At 35.4% G+C, this 15,217-nt stretch overlaps 2 protein-coding genes across 2 annotated transcripts; both read right to left on the reverse strand.

Moving 5' to 3' along the window:
• Positions 1-1,564: 1,564 nt before the first annotated feature.
• LOC145333957 (uncharacterized) lies at positions 1,565-4,032 on the reverse strand. The gene is made up of 3 exons (XM_080179216.1): positions 3,446-4,032; positions 3,145-3,212; positions 1,565-2,844 (listed from the first exon to the last, which is right to left on the reverse strand). The coding sequence occupies exons 1-3, from the start codon at positions 3,460-3,462 to the stop codon at positions 2,597-2,599; spliced, it is 333 nt and encodes a 110-aa protein (XP_080035342.1). The 5' UTR covers positions 3,463-4,032; the 3' UTR covers positions 1,565-2,596.
• Positions 4,033-5,196: 1,164 nt separating this feature from the next.
• Positions 5,197-7,760, reverse strand: LOC145333955 (uncharacterized). The gene is made up of 4 exons (XM_080179215.1): positions 7,650-7,760; positions 7,293-7,424; positions 6,678-6,788; positions 5,197-6,482 (listed from the first exon to the last, which is right to left on the reverse strand). Exons 1-4 carry the CDS (start codon positions 7,730-7,732, stop codon positions 6,398-6,400), a joined length of 411 nt encoding a protein of 136 aa, XP_080035341.1. The 5' UTR covers positions 7,733-7,760; the 3' UTR covers positions 5,197-6,397.
• Between the last annotated feature and the right edge of the window lie 7,457 nt (positions 7,761-15,217).

The following is a 15,217-nucleotide window of genomic DNA, read 5'->3' on the forward strand; positions in this document are numbered from 1 at the left end:
GAATAATTTTGATTTATAGTTTTTGTATTTGAAGAAAAAAGGCTTTAATAAGTTATTTGTAGTAATTATAAACAAGTTGAAAGTGTAATTTTCTGACTATCACCAGAAATCCAGGATACCTGCCTGTTCTTCCAGGAACAGAGCTAAACAATTGTATGAGTCAATTGTGACTTAAGCAAAGCATTTTATTGTTTATAATGCTAAATTAATCCTTAAAAATTAAGTAAAACTATTAATTGTAAGTGACAAAGCCTATAATTAAGGTTCTAGATATGATCCTTCAGGTCTTCAAATGTTTGACCTAGAAAATTTACCAAAAAAATATAATTATGTAACCTTAATTCTTTTTAAAAAAATTTCATCAGACATAATAAAAGAAGAAAATTAAATATAATTGATGTTAACAATACAATATAGAATAGCCTAGCTCAATAGAAAATATGCTAGTTTTAGAATTATATGAAAAGATTCTTAAAAATCTCGTTTTTCCTTCAATAATACAAAAAGCTAAAATTGTTTTATCATCCATTGTAAAAATATAAAGTAGTATTGTCAGATTAAATACTTTTTTTCTACAATTTTTTGTTTTATTGAGGAAGAATTTTTAAATGAATGATTTTTTAAATTGACTTTTTAAGCTTATAGTAATATTTGTCATTTTTTATGCATTTCATTGTATACGTATAGTTTACAATTTATATTTATAAAAAGGTAAATATTTTTTTTCTCTTCCAAATGCAATCTATTAAAAGTTCAAATTAGGAAATTTATTCTGTCACTGTCATAAAAGACAACATTGAAATTTGGCATTGGAAAAATAAAAAGGGTTGTTATCTTGCATATACACTTTACTTGAATAGCGTTGACTTAAAAGACACTCTAGTAGCATGTACTCTAACCCTGCATACAATGTTTCTTAGTTGGTGAGGAAAGTGGACACATATAGAAATGCTACACATCTAGAAAACAGATTATTGAATTTTCAAGAAGTAAGGAAATATTACTTTAAAAAATCTAAATAACATAACCTGGTAAATTACAGTACATTTTACCATATGAACGAACAGGAGGACGTTTGGAAGTCCGGACATAGTTACGTTAAAGTAAAGCTGCGATACTAAAATTTTAACATTAGATCTGAATTAGAAAAACATGCCTCACAGTGCAAAAGTGGGTGACCAGGGGGGGGGGGGAGAGGAGGACATGCCACTACCAGGGCCAGATCAAATATCCATCTATCTATCCAACTATTGATCTCAGAAGGGAATAGGATGGGGTAATATGGGGGTAGGTCAATGGTAGCCTCTAAAAAGAGAGGTGGGACATTAGATTTTCTCTCCTTCTCTCATGGGTTAGAGGTTTTAAAGGGAAGTGGGTAATGGGGCATGACCCCCATTTCTGAGGGGTTTCGGAGGATGGGACTCTCAGAGAATAAGTGTTTTTATAAACTGAACATATTTATACAAAATATTGTAATTGAATGGTTTTGCATAAAAAAAAAGCAGATCAGTAACTATTTTTTAAACAACGAGAGAGAAAAACTTTTAACAAATTGTGACCCAGGACGGAATTAATACCATAAAAAAACCTAGTTTTTACCACTTTTACGGTAAAATTTTACCAGCCTATACGATTTAAAAGGTGGTAAAATTTTACCGTAATCGTGGTAAAAACACTTTTAGTGGTACTCTGTGACGCTTTTTACCAGCGATTTTTACCACAATTATCGGTAAAATTTTACCAGATTTCCGGTAAAATATTACCATTTTAGGACGCAAATTTATACCAGATTTCGACCAATTTTTACCACTTTTTTGGTAAAATTTACCAGAAATTTGCGGTAAATTTTACCAAAAAAGTGGTAAAACTGTTCAACACCTGGTAATATTTTTGCCCTAAACTGGTAAAATTTTACCAGAAATAGGGTAAATATGGTAAAAATTTACCAATAATTGTGGTAAAAACGGGTGGTAAAAATCACGAGAAAGTGGTAAAAAACGACCTTAATTATAGAAAAACCTCGCTTGTATACACAAAACGCAAAAATAAAAAAAAAATTGTTTTCATTATTAACTTTATTGATTGAAACACTTTTTTTACATAATGATTTACATAGGTACGATAGCGCGATACTATATAGGTATATATTCACAGAAATTTTCTTAATTAGTCTATAATTCTAGACGTGGTTTAAATGACGAAATATTACATAGTTTTACAGATAATATAACTGCATGTTTAATCGGTTTAAGCTGAGAAATTAACACAAATATACATAGGTTTTAATTGCTGAGATCTGGATTCTAATTGTACTTTATACTAGAACATTTTTATACAAGAAAAATATATCACGAAGTTACTTTCCATTATTAAATTTTCAAAAATTTTGCTATATAGGAATAGCGGTTTCAAATATAATATTATATGAATATTTTCATCGTCAGAACAAAACTGTCAAACTGTCATATAGATTAATGTACGTACAAATTAAAGGTGGTTAAACATATTTTTGACTCAAGATATAGATGATATATATCACTTTTTTATCACAAATAGTTTATATATGATCTGACTGGAAGGACTATTATACATCAGCTTACTTTTGTCCTTCTTTTCTTTGTTTTTGCCTCTTGTGAAAGAAGACGCGGCAGTCTGGGCACATATAGGTGCATTCGATGAGTCTCGTGTTCAATGGCAGCTCGCTTCGGGGACTGCGTCCATGGGCGCATGTCTTGATTTTCCCCGGTGTTGCACTTCTTTTGCGCCTACTCAGTTTTGATGCTGGCGTGATTGTAGGAGGGGGTGGTTCAAACATCTCCTGCTCATCATCTGACACCCCATACACTGAAATTAAAATATTTTTTAAAATTACTTTTTTTTACAAAAAAATACTTCAATTTTACAATAGTTTTTTTTTCTAGCCTAACCTAACCTAGTGTATTAATAGAAAGAGTAATATTTCTAGTTTTAACCTAGCCTAGCCTAGCCTAGCCTAGCCTAGCCTAGCCTATTCTAACCTAACCTAACCTAACCTAACATAACCTAACCTAACCTAACCTAACCTAGTGTAATAATACAATGTAGTACAGAAATGTTTCACTATATGCTTTGGGCACAGTCGCTAGTATAAATATTGTACTATACCTGGGCTTTTTGGTCCTGGATTCTTTATGTTCTCATAAATTATATCAAAATCCGGTTGGTCTTTCATCCTGAAATTAAACAATCTTTACTACAAAGTAAAACGATTTTTGTTTGTATGTAGCGAAGGATCTTGTTAACCGCTGAACCGATCGGGTTCTTCTCATAGGTACCGGCAAGGGAAGGGAGTGGCAAAAGAAACTTTAAGGATATACTTCATATTAGAGGGTTTAGCGTACAGAAAAATCATTTACAACACAGTCGTCAGGATAAAGTAGTAAAAAAAATTTTTTAAAAATCTTACTTTGCTGGTGTTTCCATAACAGTGACTTCCTTAACCTCGTTCTCATCCGAATTTTCTGGAGAGCCAGCTGCAGCTGTTTTGTTCCTGAATTAAACAATATATATATAATAATCTATTTAAATTAAGTAGTAAACTTTTTGGTTCCACATTTACCCCTTCCACCTTACCCAGCTAGAGGCGTACTTTCGCTTTTAATAAATAAAGGAACACGTTGAATTTGTCTTTACAGAAAAATCATTTACAACACTGTCGCCCGGATAAAGTATGAAAAAATAATATTAAAAGAAATATCTTACTTTGCTTCTCCTTCCATAACAGAGGCTTGTCCGACCTTCTGGTCATCCTTTTGTGCCGCCGGACATTTCTCGGATTGCTCCCTGAATTAAGCAATCATATTATTATTAAATAGTAAACTTTTTATGGTCCACATTTACCACTCCCACCTTACCCCTAGAGGCATACTTGCTATAGTTTTGTAATATATAAAGGTGAATTTGTCTGTACCGAAAAATCATTTACAACACAGTCGCCCGGATAAAGTATGAAAAAAGATTATTAAAAGAAACTAGTGGCTACGCCCCTAGAAACCTCTAGGGGCACTTAAGGTTGGAAGGGGAAAAATCAACATCTTCCCATTTTCAATTTCAGTTTCAGAAGAGTAAAAATATTTTTTGGGGGAGGGGGTGAAGACACCCTGCACAAAAATAGTTTAAAACCTTTCCAGGACCTATAAGAAGCTTCACTTTAAAGGAGAACAATATCGGTTTAGCGGTTATCCTTCGGGACAGACAAAAAACGCTTACTACTTTATATAATAGGATATCTTACTTTGCTTCTCCTTCCATAACAGAGGCTTGTCCGACCTTCTGATCATCATTTTGTGCCGCCGGACATTTCTCGGATTGCTCCCTGAATTAAGCAATTATATTATTATTAAATAGTAAACTTTTTATGGTCCACATTTACCACTCCCACCTTACCCCTAGAGGCATACTTGCTATAGTTTTGTAATATATAAAGGTGAATTTGTCTGTACCGAAAAATCATTTACAACACAGTCGCCCGGATAAAGTATGAAAAAAGATTATTAAAAGAAACTAGTGGCTACGCCCCTAGAAACCTCTAGGGGCACTTAAGGTTGGAAGGGGAAAAATCAACATCTTCCCATTTTCAATTTCAGTTTCAGAAGAGTAAAAATATTTTTTGGGGAAGGGGGTGAAGACACCCTGCACAAAAATAGTTTAAAACCTTTCCAGGACCTATAAGAAGCTTCACTTTAAAGGAGAACAATATCGGTTTAGCGGTTATCCTTCGGGACAGACAAAAAACGCTTACTACTTTATATAACAGGATATCTTACTTTGCTTCTCCTTCCATAACAGAGGCTTGTCCGACCTTCTGATCATCATTTTGTGCCGCCGGACATTTCTCGGATTGCTCCCTGAATTAAGCAATCATATTATTATTAAATAGTAAACTTTTTATGGTCCGCATTTACCACTCCCACCTTACCCCTAGAGGCATACTTGCTATAGTTTTGTAATATATAAAGGTGAATTTGTCTGTACCGAAAAATCATTTACAACACAGTCGCCCGGATAAAGTATGAAAAAAGATTATTAAAAGAAACTAGTGGCTACGCCCCTAGAAACCTCTAGGGGCACTTAAGGTTGGAAGGGGAAAAATCAACATCTTCCCATTTTCAATTTCAGTTTCAGAAGAGTAAAAATATTTTTTGGGGGAGGGGGTGAAGACACCCTGCACAAAAATAGTTTAAAACCTTTCCAGGACCTATAAGAAGCTTCACTTTAAAGGAGAACAATATCGGTTTAGCGGTTATCCTTCGGGACAGACAAAAAACGCTTACTACTTTATATAACAGGATATCTTACTTTGCTTCTCCTTCCATAACAGAGGCTTGTCCGACCTTCTGATCATCATTTTGTGCCGCCGGACATTTCTCGGATTGCTCCCTGAATTAAGCAATTATATTATTATTAAATAGTAAACTTTTTATGGTCCACATTTACCACTCCCACCTTACCCCTAGAGGCATACTTGCTATAGTTTTGTAATATATAAAGGTGAATTTGTCTGTACCGAAAAATCATTTACAACACAGTCGCCCGGATAAAGTATGAAAAAAGATTATTAAAAGAAACTAGTGGCTACGCCCCTAGAAACCTCTAGGGGCACTTAAGGTTGGAAGGGGAAAAATCAACATCTTCCCATTTTCAATTTCAGTTTCAGAAGAGTAAAAATATTTTTTGGGGAAGGGGGTGAAGACACCCTGCACAAAAATAGTTTAAAACCTTTCCAGGACCTATAAGAAGCTTCACTTTAAAGGAGAACAATATCGGTTTAGCGGTTATCCTTCGGGACAGACAAAAAACGCTTACTACTTTATATAACAGGATATCTTACTTTGCTTCTCCTTCCATAACAGAGGCTTGTCCGACCTTCTGATCATCATTTTGTGCCGCCGGACATTTCTCGGATTGCTCCCTGAATTAAGCAATCATATTATTATTAAATAGTAAACTTTTTATGGTCCACATTTACCACTCCCACCTTACCCCTAGAGGCATACTTGCTATAGTTTTGTAATATATAAAGGTGAATTTGTCTGTACCGAAAAATCATTTACAACACAGTCGCCCGGATAAAGTATGAAAAAAGATTATTAAAAGAAACTAGTGGCTACGCCCCTAGAAACCTCTAGGGGCACTTAAGGTTGGAAGGGGAAAAATCAACATCTTCCCATTTTCAATTTCAGTTTCAGAAGAGTAAAAATATTTTTTGGGGAAGGGGGTGAAGACACCCTGCACAAAAATAGTTTAAAACCTTTCCAGGACCTATAAGAAGCTTCACTTTAAAGTAGAACAATATCGGTTTAGCGGTTATCCTTCGGGACAAACAAAAAACGCTTACTACTTTATATAATAGGATATCTTACTTTGCTTCTCCTTCCATAACAGAGGCTTGTCCGACCTTCTGGTCATCCTTTTGTGCCGCCGGACATCTCTTGGATTGCTCCCTGAATTAAGCAATCATATTATAATTAAATAGTAAACTTTTTTTTTGGTCCACATTTACCCCTCCCACCTTACCCCTAGAGGCATACTTGCTAGTTTTGTAATATATAAAGGTGAATTTGTCTGTACCGAAAAATCATTTACAACACAGTCGCCCGGATTAAATACCAAAAAAAGAAGTGAAAAAAATTTCTTACTTTGTTTGTGTTTCCAAACAAGCGATCTCCTCTTCCAAAGAAGCAATTTTTTGCTTTGCTGCCCTAAGGTCTTGTTTTATTTTCTGCATTGTCTCCCATCCATCGTCGTCCCTGAAAAATAAAAAAAAATAATACTAAAGTAACAGGATGTCCGTGTTTATGTACCGAAGGATCTCGATAACCACTGAACAGATCGGGTTCTTCTCATAGGTACCGGCAAGGGAAGGGAGTGGCAAAAGAAACTTTAAGAGATATACTTCATATTAGAGGGTTTAGCGTAGCTGCTAATTTGAAATATCAGGGGTGTATATCCTATATGGGATCCCCTGTTCAGGTGGTGGGGGGAAAATAACTAAAATATGTGTGGTAGGACCAAAAATTTTAGTTCTTTCAATATTTCTCCATTTCCGTCCCTACTTGGTGAGATAAAAATAGGTGGGAAAAAAATACAAAATTTTGTACCACGGGAACAAAATAAATCTTGTGCGTAATGTACACCCCTGAATGAAACTATAATTATTCGCCATAACAATAATGTTTATCCTACTCTTTTCAATCCGGCTACTACCACCTTCCGAACAGAAATAGAATGGTAACAAAAATAAATAAACTTACGTAGTGCAATCCAAAGTTAGGTTCAAATCTTCTGTATCAGACGATTTAGGAGGGGTATCAGTCAGGTCATCCAGCTTAGCAGGCAGCTCAGGCTCAGACACACTCATTTCGTTCTTCTGTTTTTCGCTATCACTGAAATATATAAATATATATTATATATCCCAGGTAATCGGACCTTTGCCCAAAGAAGTAATTACCAAAAAATATGTAATATGTATTTATGTAATTATGTTGTGATGGATTGTCGAATCTGATTCGATGAATGGTTACCAAAATATAGCTAGGGACGGACGGACGGACAGACAGACAGACAGACATCATTCTACTTCGTTTTATACATATTAAAATATTACTCACCCACTTGTGGTTTCCGGCTTCTGTTCTTCGTGCTGTTCGTCTCTCTCTAAGTCGGCTGCTGCTGTGGCTGTCATGTCGGACATTCTATATTAAATTTGAAAAGAAACAAATTATCACTGGTAATTAAATTTTCATTAATAAATGTCCAAAAAACTGACGTAGGGAATTTTAATATAATAGGGTGGCCAGCAAGATCACATATTGGTATATCTTATATTGTAAACAAGTATATAGACAAATTTAACATTTACAAAAAGTTTATACAAATTTGAAACGTTCTCTTTTTTAATACAGCACATAAACATTACGCATTTTACCATGGAAATCTACCACCGTATTAATTAAAACATTCCCTACGATAACTGTCATATATATAATATTTTTATACAAAATTAAACAAATATATAAAATTAACAAAAGCTAGTTCTGAATACTTTTTTCCTTAGTTTAGGGGGTAAACTACAACTGCTATATACTGAATTACAAAAAATGCGACAGATTATACAACAAAAAATTTTCAGTTTAAGCTCTTAACTTTAAGCTCATTAAACTTAATTGGTGGAAAGGGGTAGTTTCACAAAATGCATTTGAACTTAATTTTGTGAATTGCATATTTTTCTTTGTTAAGATGGTAAAAGTACGTGGTAGAAAATTTAACTTTCTTCAAATTTATGCCATATAAATAGAGTTTAAACACATTTAAACAGGTTCAAATATACGGTTCACTAAATTAACTTCAAATGCATTTTGGGAAAAGACTCCTTTCTAGATATTAGAAAAAAAAATTGAAGATGAAACTTATGACATCACAAAAAATTACATATAAATATATATATACGTAAAGTCCTGGAATTATTGGGATTGACTGCGACCTATAATCAGGTCTTCGTCTTGTTCTTCGTCTTGTTCTTCGTCTTGTTCTTCGTCTTGTTCTTCGTTTTCAGACGAAGGTTCCGACGGATAATACTTGTCTCCATTCTGCCAGGGATGTATATTCTACATGGTTCGGATGTGTAATATTTTTTCCAAGAATGCTCAGGGATGTATATTAGATTTCATTAAATATAAATAGATGGAGGTAAGAAAAAAAGGTAATAATTAAGAAAACTGAAAACATTTGTAAATTTTAAAAATTTTTAGCCGTGGACAAACAATATTTCTTGTGCAGAATATACACCCCTTTCCCGAATCAGCTGTAATGTAGCTGCCAAAGATACCGTAATTGTTTATGTTTTGAGAACATTGTTGAGAACTTGCTCTCTGTGGTGGTCTGGAGGTTGATCTTTTCTTCTTCTCTAACTCATCATCTTCAGGCCTGTGTCCCTGTTCCCACAATCTTTGCTTCTTCATGTTGTCCTTTACTCGTTTGTTGGCATCTCTTCTTGTCCGAGCCTCACCACGCTGGCCGAAATCGGGCAAATGTGTATTTGTTCTGTTCAACATTTGCTGCAGCTTAATTTGGTTAGGTTGCTCACTGAGTTGACTATTACTACAACCTGGCTCTGGACTATAACTACAACCTGGTTCTGTGTTTACGTCTTCATCAGGATTTGATGTGCCTGCGCTTTCAGCATATTCCCGGCTTGAATTAATTTGTGCTGTGCTCGTGCTTGCTCTGCTCTGGTTTCTGTACAACACCGCATTAATTTGATTCGTTGATGGAAATGTTGTTTGTTTTCTGGGACGTTTAGGAACTTCTTTGGTAGGCTTTGGCTTTTGGGCCACTTTTGCTTTTGGCTTGCGTTGTTCTTCTTCTTCTTCACTACTACTACTACTGCCAGTTCCAGTGTCTGGGTCTGATTGATGACCTTCATCTGTCTCATCACTCTCTGGTGCTTCTTCTTTGACGTCAGAAAGTAATTCACCTTCTTCTTCATCTTTTTTCCACTTTGCTTTTTCTCCTACAAAGAAATAAAAAATGTTAAAGCAAATGTACATAATTGTAGCTTCAATATTATTTCCATACCTATATGAACATTAGTTACTATTAATCAGATTCAAATGAAAACAAGCAATATTTTTTACCCTATATTAATATGCCAATCAAAGATAAAAGGGGGAATTTTGCATTGGCAATTGCTTTATAGGGGTACAATATGGAACTGTGAAGAAACGGCGTCGCCACCGCCGAGGACCGCCAATAAAAGCCCCAAAAAAGTGTCACTTTCGCCCACCCCCCCCCCCCCCCCATTTATTACATTAAGACCTGTAACTTACCGTCAATGTTGATGAGTTCTAAAATTTCCATTTGGTTGTATATAGAAACATTTGAGCCTACTGCAACAACCTCATAATGACCCGTGTGGTTGTGAATTATAATGGCAAGTTTGGGTAATATTATTCCACATGGATGTATCCGAATTTCCTTACTTGCATTGCCGTCATTCTTGCCCTCATTGTCCTCAACCTCCACAATTTCGTCACTCTGGTTTCCGTCATCTTCGTTATCCACCTCGAATGATGGTTCATTGTCCAGCTGTAAACTTTTCTTGGTTTTTGCTTCGGCTTCCAATGCGGTTTGCCTTCGCTCCCGGTTCTTTGGAATGATCGCCACATCATCTAAATAATTATTATAGTCATTATTTTAAATAGTATAAATGTTACCCAACCCCAACCCCCCCCCCCCTCCAAGGAAATAGCTTAAAATCACCGCAGAACCAATACACAGAAGAGTAGAATCCGATCTCCAGGATACAATTAATACCATAAAAAACCTAGTTTTTACCACTTTTATGGTAAAATTTTAAAATATTAATAAACTTAAATTTAGGTGATACAGTTCCTACGTTTTTCAAACTATAAATAACAATACCTTCGGCATCCTCATCATTCTCATCACTGCTGCTTTCCTCCACGACTCTTGTTGCCTTTCCAGTCACCTGTCTCTCGTTACTGTTGCCTGTAAATAATTAATTTATACATTAATTTTATACGTTTCCAAACAAAAAGCAAGTACTGAAAACATTTTTCCACCCCCCCACCCCCCCTACTTGGTTGAAAAAAAAATTTTAAAAGGAAATGTGTTGTAGGAGGGATAGAATAAATAAATCATAGAGTTCTTTAAATATTTTTCAATTTTCCCCCTACTTGGTGAAAAAAAACTAGGGGGGGGGGAAGAAAAATTTAAAAAAAATTAGTAGCAGAGGAAAAAAAATCTTGTGCAGTATATACACAATACGAGGAAAGATAAAACTTATAAATAATAATTAATGTTCAACAAATATGTACCTGTGATTGAATTATTTCGTCCATAAAATTCTTTCTGTCTTTGCAGTGGTGGAAAGTTTGGTGGTTGTTCATCATCTTGCATTGGGACTGTATCATCAAGATTTCCCACATTTTGGCCCTCATCGTCTGTTTCAGAAATAATTATCTTCTTCGACTTCGACTTCGAGCCCTTTCCATGCTTCTTCCTTTTGGAGCTTGTGATGTTTTTAAATACATTTACTTTGGGTTTATTATTGGACTGGCTGTTGACAATTGGATCTTCATATAACCTACGTGGCTTTACTGGGTGCTTTACTGGTTCTGGAGTTACTGCTGGATTCTCCGCGGGTAAGTCATTCCCAATCTGATCATCATTTGAATTCATTTCAACGTCGTCGGCTCCGTCATCAATTACAAGCTCCTCACCATTGTTGCTTTCTTCATCAGCAATGTTTTCCATACCATTTTCTTCAACAGCATTGCCTTCAGCTTCATTGTCTTCAACAGCATTGCCTCCCCCCTCATTGTCTTCACCATCAGTGGATACATCAGCAGTGGAATCATCAGCAGTGGAATCATCAGCAGTGCAATCATCAGCAGTGGATTCATCAGCAGCATTCATCTTTCTATTTCTTGAAATTCTAGTTGCTTTCTCACTGGCATTGTGAATCTTTGTCTGTTCTTCACTCATTTCTGGTTTCAAATTGGTTGTGGCGTACGAATAATACATTACAGCTCTTTGTATAACCTTCTTATCACTATGGACTGTCTTGAAAAATTGCTTGGGGTTCTTTGCCATGTCTGCATAATCTTTGATCTGAAATGAATTTCTCGACCTGTCATTGTTTATTCTCAAGTAAATCGGGTTCTTTCCTTGAACTTCGTGGGGTAAGCAACCCATTGAGTGGGCACCTAACATGTGGTAAAATTTCCTGTCTTCGGCTGTAACACCTGGTGTTGAAGTTGTGATTGTCTTCGGTTTAATACGCCGCTTAATTCTTTGTATCTCTGCAGGGGCCAGATAAAATTCACACATCTGTAAGGCTGATCGTTTCTGTGCCTTTTCCTTCTTGTCTTTCTTGTCTTTCTTGTCTTTCTTGTCTTTCTTGCCTTTCTTATTGCTTGTCTCCTTCCTTGGCTTGATTTCAAAAACCTGTTCATACGTGTAGTTTGGGGTTGACAATGCGCGTTCTTGTTTTCGCGTTACCAGCCCTCGAAATAGCCTCCAGCAGACAGGATCCTCATTAGCAAGCATATAATCTTGGGCCCTCTTCTTATTTTCACAAAAACCAGTCGCGTCCTCTTTAAAAGTGTGTTCGAAATTGCGCAAGAACCTAGATAAAAAAAGGGTTTATATCAAAACAGTCTCAATATATAACATATAACATATATCAAGAAAAGATGAACTAAAAGTCTTGCCACATAAAAAAATACATGGTACAAAATTGAAATTCTTTGAAACATATGCCATAGAAATGTAGTTTAACAATTTAACAAGAATACAATATGCAGTTAACATTTCGTGAAACTACTTTTTTAACTAAAGAACATTGAAATGCATTTTGTAAAACTACCACTTTCACATTGAATAGACGCGGAATAGATGCGATAAATAATTGAATTACCTACAAGCTTGTATGTGGTTCCTCACTAGAAAAAGGTCGCTTGAAGACACATAGGTTCCTGTTCTCCACAAATTTGGTGGGATAGCTTCATCTAGGTACGTCTCGTTAAGCACTAACTTACAATGATCCAAGAAACGATCCACTGAAATAATAATGAAATTTTCAATTAACTCTGCATAGGTACATGTTTATTATTGTACCAGGGGTGTATATTCTGCACAAGATTTATTTTCACAAATAAAATATATATATAAAAAGATTATTGTACATGGTCACCTGCTAGCAAGAATAGGAATGCCCCTTTTATTCGGTTTATTTCTCTTGCCCCCACCTCCCTTCTCCCTGTTTTAAACGTTTTCTCATCATGTCAAATTTACAAAATAATATTTACTTACCAGTTTCGTCATCAATAACTTCCGGAGCAGTCCAAAAGGCAGCTGTGATGCGGGCGTCAAAGGTGAACTGCTCGAACACGACATACAGGAAGGTTATGATGTCGCGGCATACTTTCAGTAAGGTTTGCCAGCCTATATCCACTTTCAGTGAGTCTTCGAAATTTTGGATGAAAAAGATAATTTCTTCTCTTCTCATATAACCATCTTTTTCCAAGGGGTCCTGGTTCTTTATTCTTTCTCTGTAAAAATCTGGTGAGAAAATCTGGTCCACGACAACATCCTGATTCTCACTAGGCCCTTTATTCGCCTCCTCCTCATCAAGCTCATCCACATTGGTCAGTCTTCTTAGATCAGTCACCAAGGTTTCCACAATTTGGCCGGTTTTCTTCATTTCTGTTTTCAGGGTTTTAGTATTTTCAGCCATATCTCTTGATACACTGTCTTGCAGGTCTTTGATTTCATTCTTCACTAACTCATGGTTTGTGGACGTTTTGTTTACCAAGTTTCTGATGGACGCATTAATGGGCTCTAATTGATTTTTCATTTGTGAGGTCAAGAAAGTACGTAGCTGCTGAAATTGGTTCTGAATTTGGTTCATAACGGCCCCGGTGAACAAATCCTTAAAATGAAACATATTAAACCACATATTTTCAAGTCTTGGTATTTTAAAAACTATGTGGTAGAAAAGAAGACTATCCACAAACAAGAGCAAGTGATCCTAAGCATCTTCCATCATTTTTGGACTTTGACAAACAAAAAAACTTGGTAAAATTTGACCAACTTTTTGGTAAAAATTGACAAGGTAAATTTTTAGGCTAAGTCCAGATTTTTGGACTTTGACCAAAAAATCAACTTGGTAAAATTTGACCAACTTGTTTGTAAAAATTTACAAGGTAAATTTTTATTGGTCAATGTTTACCAAAAATTTAGTCAAATCTTACAAGTTATTTTTTCCAGGCTAAGTCGATATATATCCTAAATAATTGTAATTTGTATCCTCTGGATGACAAAATGAAATAAAAATAATACCTCGCTTTCTTCCATCTCACCAGAAGGGCCAGATGATCCCTGGGGTCGTGATGACTGGGACTGGGATCGTGATGATGTTGCAGGAGGAACTACAGCTTTCGCGGTCCGTTGACTCGCGGAGTGGTGCCGTGCCCGTGGAGATGGAGGTGGGGTAATATTTATTGGCCTCATTGGAGATGTTGGGGTTCTAGTTGTGTTCTAAAAATAATATAGATAATTATTGTAAAGCATTACTTACCGAGGATTATAGTTTTAAACAACACCGGCATTATCCTAATTTTTTTCTTCTATTTTTTAAAACTTTACCCTCCCCCCCCCCCTCTCCCGACAAAATGACTGTGTTAGGTTAGGCTAGGTTAAGTTATATGGTTAGAGGGACCCAATTTGTTCAACGGTTAACGAGATTTGTTGGTACAAACCCACAAACAGACATCATGTTAGTAAGTTTAGTTTAACAACAAAACACCAACAAACCAAAAACCGATAACAATAAAACTTAAAATCCTACCTTTGCTGTTGTACCTTTGCCACCTCCAGTAGATTTGTTGCTTCCAGTTTTGGCACTTGGAGCTTTGGCACTTCCACCTCTGGCACTTAAATTAGGTTTGCCACCTCCAGTAGGCTTGTTGTTCTAAAACAAGAAATAATTGTTGTATTTACAATGCATAAAAAGATATTAGATAGCAGTGGCTACGCCCCTAGAATTTTAATTACTAATATCAAATGTTAAACACACTGTGGAAAATTAATAAATAATTATACTTGGTCAATAATCTTTTGTGGTCTGTTAAGCATGAACCGATAAGGTTTTCCTTTCGATCCGGTAACATGCGAATTTATAAGTTTTAAGAGCGAAGGGTAGCAGCAATTTGTACAATAGTAAATTAGGCCTTAAATATAATTTTTACCTTTACAGAACTAGCACTCTTTCCAGTCCTCGTCATTTTGGGATCTAGCTTGATCAATTGCCAGTCGAAGTTACGCTGTTGGATCCAGGTCGTTGGCATGGGCAATTTGCATAGTTTTAAATCTGAAATGTGTAGACAGAAATTAAAATTTTATGTAAAATTAAATTAAATTGCAAACATGTACTCTTTCAAATTACAGACTAGACTTATAACACTTTAACTTCATACCCATCGATGGCCAAAAAGGTAGGGTTTTGCTAAATTTAGTTGAAATGCCTTTTTTAAAATTAGCTATAAAAAATAATTTTAATGAAAAAATATTTTAAAGTACATTTCACATAAATTCCAAATAAAGAGGGAAGGGCCTTCAGTTGAATTTTACAACATTTTACATACATATTATA

The sequence above is a fragment of the Acartia tonsa genome, chromosome 12 (genome assembly GCF_053477335.1).
Source record: "Acartia tonsa isolate MP-2025a chromosome 12, ASM5347733v1, whole genome shotgun sequence".
NCBI lineage: Eukaryota > Metazoa > Arthropoda > Copepoda > Calanoida > Acartiidae > Acartia > Acartia tonsa.

Coding starts and splice junctions, on each gene's coding strand:
- LOC145333957 (XM_080179216.1), bottom strand. Junction 2,845..3,144: donor TCCAGGACCAAAAAGCCCAG/GTATAGTACAAT, acceptor TTTTAATTTCAG/TGTATGGGGTGTCAGATGAT.
- LOC145333955 (XM_080179215.1), bottom strand. CDS start 7,732: ATGTCCGACATGACAGCCACAGCAGCAGCCGACTTAGAGAGAGACGAA. Junction 6,789..7,292: donor CTAACTTTGGATTGCACTAC/GTAAGTTTATTT, acceptor TTTATTTTTCAG/GGACGACGATGGATGGGAGA. Junction 6,483..6,677: donor TGTTTGGAAACACAAACAAA/GTAAGAAATTTT, acceptor TGCTTAATTCAG/GGAGCAATCCAAGAGATGTC.